Source organism: Ceratotherium simum, chromosome 33 (genome assembly GCF_057802395.1).
Source record: "Ceratotherium simum simum isolate JZ-2026a chromosome 33, ASM5780239v1, whole genome shotgun sequence".
Taxonomy (NCBI): domain Eukaryota; kingdom Metazoa; phylum Chordata; class Mammalia; order Perissodactyla; family Rhinocerotidae; genus Ceratotherium; species Ceratotherium simum.
Window position 1 is genome coordinate 10,721,242 of NC_141932.1, and position 8,533 is coordinate 10,729,774.

General features: G+C 49.1%; 1 protein-coding gene across 1 annotated transcript; it reads right to left on the reverse strand.

Moving 5' to 3' along the window:
- Nucleotides 1–5,287: 5,287 nt before the first annotated feature.
- Nucleotides 5,288–6,589, reverse strand: LOC101406372 (sialic acid-binding Ig-like lectin 8). The gene is made up of 3 exons (XM_014797563.2): nt 6,145–6,589; nt 5,660–5,938; nt 5,288–5,430 (listed from the first exon to the last, which is right to left on the reverse strand). The coding sequence occupies exons 1-3, from the start codon at nt 6,587–6,589 to the stop codon at nt 5,288–5,290; spliced, it is 867 nt and encodes a 288-aa protein (XP_014653049.2).
- Between the last annotated feature and the right edge of the window lie 1,944 nt (nt 6,590–8,533).

An 8,533-nucleotide genomic window follows, 5' to 3' on the forward strand; every position in this document is an offset into this window, starting at 1 on the left:
TTCTTCGGGCCTTCATTTCCTTATGAAGGCTCCTGTGCCACATTCAAGTTACATTAAACATATGTTTCCTTTTCTCTTGTTAATCTGTCTTGTGTTATAGGGGCCCAGTCCACAATTTGCAAGGACAGAGGGAAAATATTTTTCCTCCCCCATGGATTTCTGGACTCCAACACTGGGAGAGAATAACTTCTTTTGTTTTAAGACACCGAATATGTAGTCATTTGTGGCAGTGGACCCCAGAAGCTAATATGGGTAGGAAATCAGAGAGATGCCGTCTCCAGGGAGAACACAGAGAATAACAAGAAAATCCCTCCTTTACAGATCCATTCCTCTGCTCCTCTTCACAGCCAAACTCCTCAAAGTGTTGTCTGTACCCCTTCTTCCCATCTCCCCTCCTCCAATTCTCTCCTGAACTTGCCCCAACAAAATCTGCACCCCTTTCCCAACTCTCCATTAAAACTGCTGTGTCAGGATCACCAAGGAGAAATGTGTTTTCTTGTGCCCTTCTCTTCTCTAAGTGCATCAGCCCCGTTTTCCTCATCTGCTTTAATCACTTACAAGGCTCTACGCCCTCACATCTCCAGCCTGAACCCCTCTCCTGATCACTAGACATTCGTATCCAGCTCTCTCGCTGATGTCCCCAATTGCATGTCAAGCAGCTTCTCAGAATGAACATCCCCCTTCCAAACCCTTCTCTCCGACGTCCTCCATGGAACACAACTCCATCCTTCCAGTTGCTCAGGGGAAACATTAGGGCATCATCCATGCTCCTCTATCTCCCTCACTCCCCACATCCCCTAGAAAACCCTGTTAGTTCCATCTTCATAATACATCTAAACACAAACCCTCACTCTCCACCCCACCTCCCTGGTTCAAGTCGCCATCACCTCCTGCCTGGAGAATTCAGCAGTCCCTTCCCAATCTCTGTGTTGCTGCTGTGGACACACTCTGGCCTTTTCTGAACAGAGCAGCCACGGGGATCCTGTGAAAATGAAAGTTCAATCATGTCCTCCAAGACGTCCAGATTCTCGCGTCTCCTGCAAGACCTGACAAGCTCTGCACCAGCACAGGGTCTGCACCATCCTCCCAGCTCCTCCCCTCCCTGTGCCTCCCTCTGCTGTCAGACTTCTTCCTCCTGTTTCCCCAACACACCAGGCGTGCTTCTGCCCCAGACTACTCCACTCGCTGTCCTCTCTCTTCCCTTTTCCTGGATAATTTTCTCTCAGGCAAACGCAGAAACTGCTGTCTTATCATCTTAATTCTTTGCTCCAACATCACCCCTCACACTCTCACATGTAGATAATTGTCCGCAATATTTCATGTCCTCCTTTCCCTGCATGATTTTTCTCCAAACACACATTAGCATCCAACATACTCTAATGTTATTTCTTATTTATTTCTTTTGATTTCTGTCCTTCTTGTCTCCAGAATGACAGTTTCTTGATGACAGAGATTTTGGGCGCTGTGTTCACCGATGCACCCTCAGCACCTACAACAATGCTGGTACATAGTAGGTCTTCAGTAATACTTGCTCAGGAGTCTATAAATAAATGACTGAATGTCACTCTCCTCAGAACCAAGGAATGATACACACACTCACACACACACACATACGGGGTGGCTTTTAAGACTGAGCCTGAGGGATGAGCAGGACTTGGAGAGGAAGGAATGGGGAGGGAAGGGCATTTCAGGAGAAGGAACTGCTCATGCAAAGTCTCAGAGTCACAGAGGCCTTGGCCAAGCTGGGGGTGGAGACACTGCCAGACGCATGGAGAAGGAGGGATCCAGGTGAGAGTCCACCAGGAAAAAGATCACATCAGGCCTTCAAATCCAGCCTGTGGTGTTTGCAGCTCAGTCTCTGGCCATGGAGAGGACACATAGCTGTCCACACTGTGCAGGACATGGACAATGATGGTCTCTGGAAACACATTCTGGAGACCTGTGTTAAGGTGAGAGATGGAGGCAGAGATGGATGGGGTGGCTTCAGAGATGCAGGGCAGAGTTGATGACTCAGGAACAACCAGGTCAGGATGAGGAGGGGACAGACAGCAAGATGAGTTGTGTAGGAGGAAGGATAGACAGGATTTATGGATGAATAGATCAGGGAGAAGGGAGGGAGGTAAAGAGGAGAACCATATCCTGGTCCTGGCCTTAGAGATGGGGCCACAGTGTCATCAGCGTGTGAGACAATCCAGCAGAAAAGTGGGTTTGGGGAGGAAGATGGCAGCTGAACTTTGGCATGCTGACCAGAGCAATCCTGGGCGCCATCCTGGAGGAGACGTGTGGTTGATGTTGGGTAGTGAGACGTCTGGTTCACTCACGTGAGGGATTAACTTGGGATGGTGTTTGCATCCTCCATGCCCCCTGTGGGCCTTGCCACCTTCCTCCTGCAGGACCTCATTCTGACAGAAGAGAAGAAGGTCTTTCAGTCTGGTTGCTTCATGGTCCAGGGGGCTCACCCCTTCTTCCCTGTTCAGGGGCTGGAGGGGTGACTGAGGTGGGAGAGGGTAGGTCTGCCTCCACAGACCCACTTTGAGCACACAGGTACCTGCAATCCTGGACACTAGGTAGGCATGCAGGATGGCTGCCAGTGTAGATCCTTCCCCCTCCCCTGCCCCCATCTGCCTCCTACCTGCCCAAATCCCTGATTCCTTCAGGACCCTCCATCACTGCTTCTGGGACTCAGCCACGTGCCTCCTGCCCTCCCCACGCCTCCCCTTCCTCCTGGGACAATGCTCACCTGAGGAAGATGAGGCAGAGGAGGAGGAGCAGGGTCTTCACAGCCACTTCCCCAATGGCCCCCAGAGCCACCTCTGCCACGGGCCCTGATCTCCCTGCAGGAAAGTGGGATGAGGACAGATTCACCTGCTCCACAGCAATCCTAGTCCTTCCAATCCCAACAGGACTCTGGACATTGGGTCTCCAGGCCCTCCTGCATCACTGGAGGCAGGACCGCCTGTGCCTGGGCCTCACCCCACTCCATGTCCTGAGTGTCCAACAGTTGGAGAGACAATAATTGCATAAGTTGGACTTCATCAAAATGACAAAGTTTCTTTGTCAACTGACACTATCACAAAAGTGAGAAGCTAATACATTTAGTGGGAGAAAATATTTGCAAATCATAGGTGTTATAAGAGAGACATACCCAGTGTATGTAAAGAACTTTTACAACTCAAAAACAACAAGTGAAACAACCCAATAAAATAATAAGTAAAGGACTTGATAAATAATTCTCCAAAGAAGATATACAAATGGCTGGTAAGTCCATGAAAAAATTAGCATCATTAGTCATTACATAAATGCGAATCAAAACCATGATGAAATACCCCTTCACACCCACTTGTTAGTGCTGTGGAGTCTATTCTGACTCCTAGAGATCCTGTGTGCAGCAGAGTGGAACCCTGCCTAGTCTTTTTGCATCATCTTCTCATCTTCTGCACTATATCAGTCAATGCTCCACTGCTATTCAAAAGGTTTTCATGGCCAAGTTTTTCAGAAATGAGTGGCCAGGTTCTTCTTCCTAGTCTGTCTAAGACAGGAAGCTCCACTGAAACCTGTCGACCACGAGTGACCCTGCTGGTATTTGAAAGACTGGGTGCACAGATTTCAGTATCACAATAACAGGCGGCTGCCACACTATGACAACCACAGATGGGTGATGTGGTTCCCTGATCAGGAAACTAATCCAGGCCATGGCCATGAGAGCACAGATGTCAACTACTAGACCACCAGGGCCAGCTCTTGACATTCACTAGTGGGCTATATTTAGGAAAAAAAAAAAAAAGAAAGGAAAGAATGTTGGCAAGAATGTGGATAAATTTGGACCCTCGTACATTGCTGCAGGGAATGTTTTCGGAGCTTCCACTGTAGAAAACAGTCTGTCATTTCCTCAAAAATGTAGACATATAAACTACTATTCAACCCAGCAATTCCACTCCTAGGTAGGTATATGCCCCCCAAAACTGAAAACATATGTTTGAACAAAAGTGTGTACACTAATGTTCATAGCAGCATTATTTCAATAGCCAAAATGTGGAAACAACCCAAATGTCCTTCAACTGACCAACAGAGAAACAAAATGTAGTACATCCATACAATGGAATATTATTCAGACAAAAAAGAATTAGCGATACATGCTACATGGATAAACCTTGAAAGTATTTTGTTACTTGAAAGAAGCCAGACACAAAAGGCCACATTTTGTACAATTCCACTTATATGAACTGTCCAGAATAGGAAAATGAATATAGACAGAAAGCAGAGTAGTGGTTGCAGGTGCTGGGGGAGGAGAGCATAGAGAGTGACTGCTTCATGGGCAAAGGTTTTCTCTTTGGGGGGATGAAAATGTTGGATGGATGGAATTAGATAGTGGTGATGGTTGGGCAAGACTGTGAATGTACTAAAAGCCAACTATTGTACACTTGAAAATGGTTCAAATGTTGATTTTATTTTATGTGAATTTTTTCTCAATAATAAAACAATGCATACAGATTTTTCAAAACCTATATGGGGATACCAATTTTCACCTGCTACTGTCAAAAAGCAAACGTTTCACCCCATACTAGTTTGTGGAAAACACACAATTTCAGCCCTCGATGCTGGGAATGTAAACTTCTCCACTTTCGATGGAGAACAAGTAGGTCCTATGTCTCAATATAGAAATAACATATAATCCAGCTATTGTGCTTTTAGGAACTTATCCCACAGTCAGAAATATACACGTGTGTGAAAAGAGATACAAGATTACCGATTGCAGCATTTCTGTTGGTAGAATAAACTTAATGCCATGATTTTTCCACTAGTAGAAGATGTGTACAGAATCAGAATACATCTAGGCCATGGAATACGCCACAATCACAAAGCAGAATGGGGACAGTCTGTACTACTGAAATCAAATGGCCCCTAAGATCCTTTGGGAGAACAAATCGAGGCTCAGAGCAGCCTATGGACATGGGTCACTTCCCAGGAGGGCATTGGGCATTTGAAGACAGACTCTGCTGTGTCTTTTGAATTTTTGACCATATGAATATCTTACCATCCAAAAATATGTAAATTACAAAGTATTAGGGAAAAATAAAAAGAAAGTTGGAGGAGTCATCAGAAGATGGATGTTAATTGGCCCTGAGAGGAGGGCCCTGCTGTGAACGTTGTTCTGTTCTCCTTGTGGAGCTGAGGAGGGTGAAGAAGTCTGAGGGGAGTGAGGGGCTTATGGGGACAGCTGCTCACAGAGGCCATGGAAGCTGGGGGTGAGAGGAACCACAGGGTTCACCCACAATGTGATCTCTGGTCATTGGAGTGAGTCCATGGTGAGGCAGGGATCCAGCCCTGCCCTGAGCTGGAAGAGGCCCTGCTCCCTACAGCCTGGGAGGGGTTCCTTCCTACCTGTGCCGTACCCGAGACAGACACCAATAGCTGGGTTCTCTGGAACACCTAGGATGAGAAGATGGGATTCTACTTCAGTAGGAACATGGGGTTGGATAAGTGTAGGTAAGCCCCCACCCCCAAAAGCCACAGAAATACAGGAGGGCCAGGGCTTATGTCCATCTATGTCCCCTACTCAGTCAGGTCCCCAGGACAAAAGAATCAAGCACCCCCAGCTTGGCCCTCCTGCTCCCCACCTCCCCCCTCAGGGACACGGGTGACCTGGCCCAGCGCTCACAGGTGATGTTGAGCTGGATGCTGCTTTCCATGATCACACCAGATGCAGGGAACTTCACTTGACAAATGAGGTTGGCGCCGTGGTCCTGGGGCCGTGGGGTGAGGGTGAGCACTGAGGACAGGTGGGTCCTGGGGCCCAGGGAGGTGAGGGCAGCTGTCCTCCAGGAGAAGATGGGTGGCGTGCCCCGCTCATAGGCCCAGGGCACAGAGCAGGTCAGGTTTCTGGGGCAGCTGGCCTCCAGGGTCCCTGGGATGAGGATGTCGGGTTTGTGGGTCAGGGCTTGTGAAGAGAGAGGGAGACATGGAGATCAGGAGGGAAAGTCTGAGGTACAGGCTCAGAGAAACATTAGACTTTGGTCCAGATCCTCCATCTAAACTCTGACACGCTGTACCCCCAACTCTTCCCAGGAGGAGGGTTTTATCCCAGTCCTTCCCTCCGGCCCCCATGTCCTTCCCCTCTGGCCTCTCTGGGAGCCCACTCCTTACTCATCACACTCACGGTGAGATGGTTAGATATGTAATTCCATTTTGCACTTCCTCTCTCCACCTTAAAAAAGTATTTTCCATCATCTATCCTCCTGGTGTCTCTGGTGTCCAGGGAGCAGTTGTAGGTCCAGGGGTCCCCAAGGAGGTGGAATCGGCCCTGGGTCTCCTCCTGCACTTTTCGATCTGGGTTGTTAGTGGTCACTGGAGCATCCTGGTGTGCACTGGCCCCTTCCTGGAACCAGTAGCCGTGAGCTGAGGTAGAATCAGTCCAGCCATCCCGGGGGTAGAAGACAGTGCACGGCACCCGCACACACAGGCCCTCCTGCACCCTCACCAGCTCCGGCACTTGCAGCTGGTAACCCTTGTTGTTTTCCCAGGGCTCCCTCTGGCCCTCAGCCCCCTCCCTCCACCAGAGCACGGCCAGCTGCAGCCGCAGCAGAAGCATGTCTGGGGTTGGCGGTCCCAGGTTCCGCCAGGGAAAGTCTGTTTCTCAGGGTTCTCTCTCAGGAACTAAAAACTGAAATATTTAGAGGAGGCTCCAACAGGAAGATGAGAGTGAAGGCAGAACAGTGACCCTCCTCAGAGGAGGAACTTCACCTCCAGACACTGTTGGACATGGGACAGCCCATGGAATGAACCATCCATCACTGCATGTCCACTGCTGGGGACGCTGAACCAGGGAGGGTGAGAGTCTTGGTATGTTCATACCCCATGAAGTGTCCGAGCCCCATCTCCCACCTCCATGTCGATGCCCTTCCTCTCAGAGGGTCATTTTCTGCAAAGTGAAATAGGTTCCTTATGGTCAGCTTTCCTGACTCATAGACTGTAGATGTCTGTGGAGGTCGGTCCAGCCAGGGGTGGGACTCGGGGACACAGGAGATGATGGAGACTGACTGTCCTCCCTGTCTCAGCATCTATGTGGTGAGCATCACCTCTCTGCTCACAAAGTCACACACCAGCTCCGGTCGACGGCCTGAGAGTCACTGTCCAGTGGAGTGACAATAGCTGCCTCGGCACCTGGAGCTCCCTGAGACGGGAAGACATGGAGACACGTGAAGGAGACACAGAGCGAGGAATGTCAGCCTGAGGGTCGTTCACCCTCAGGGACGGTGAGGATTTCCTGAGAGAAGAGACGTGCACCTGAATTCACTGAGGGTTCTTTTTAACTGTGTGGCGGGGGCTGGGAGGAAGGAGTGGGAATCCTGGGAGGTGCTGCCTCCTCAGACCCGTGTTGATTTTCTTGAAACATGTTTTGGGGGAAACATAAGACACATACAGAGGTGTCCCCACAATAACAGCTCAATGATTCCTCACAAAATGAACACCCTCCAAGTAATAGAATGTCGGGGAGCACCCAGGAGCTCCCTCTGAGTCCCCCTCCCTATCCCCACACCTCACTCCCCTCAAGGACCCCCAGCCTCACCGTAATAACAGTTTATTCCTGGCTTTTCTCTCTAGTTTTATCATCTGAGCTGCCTTTAATACTATGGCTTTGCACATGCTTTTCTTAAGACTTTGTATACATAGAAAAATATACTATCTGTTCTCTTCTATTCAACTTCATGATTCTGCCCATCCCATATTATTTCCTTCCCAGAACTATCACCAAAAACCCAGAGTAGAGTCAGTGCTGTGATCATGGGGAAGGAAGGTGCAGGGTAGGACATGCATAGACACTCCCACACCATCGCCATTTCCTGCATTTTCAGCTAGAATCTCAGCCTGCATCCCCATCCCCCTGCTGGGCTCCCCTGGCCACTCACTCTCTCCCTGCAGGGGCCGTAGCAGCATCTGTGGTCAGAAGGGTTTGTCTATGCCCAGCCTGTTTGTCACAGTCCCAGTTTGCCATGAAAAACAGAAGAATAGGAAGGAAAGATGGGGGAAGCCATAGAGAACATAGCTGTGTGCAAAAGAAGAACTATGATCAATAGACCATCAGAGCTGGGGGGCCTTCTAACACCACTTCTCCAATTTGAAGAAGAAGACACTGAGGTCAAGAGTGGTCAAGTGAATTGGCCAAAGCACATAGGTGCCCTGTCTTATGCACTATTATCTGAACCGAGACCCACTTCTTCAATGGTTTTCTGCTCAGGTTTCACTGGCTGGGAGATGGAAGCTTATGTTAATCTGAGAGGGAAGAATGCTCAACTGTTCCCATGAGGTGAGGGAGGACATTTCATTCATTTAGTCATTCATTCATTCATTCATTCAACAACCATGTACACTGTGCCTTCAGGTTTCCAGGAAAGGGGTGAATATGACAGATCCAACCCTTGCCTTTGAGGAGAAGAACATCCAGTTGGGAGATAGATAGGTTACCTGACAATTAAAGTGCCTTAGTGTAGGTGGCTATGATGGGGAACAACAGGCTGGGGAGGGAAGTGCTCTT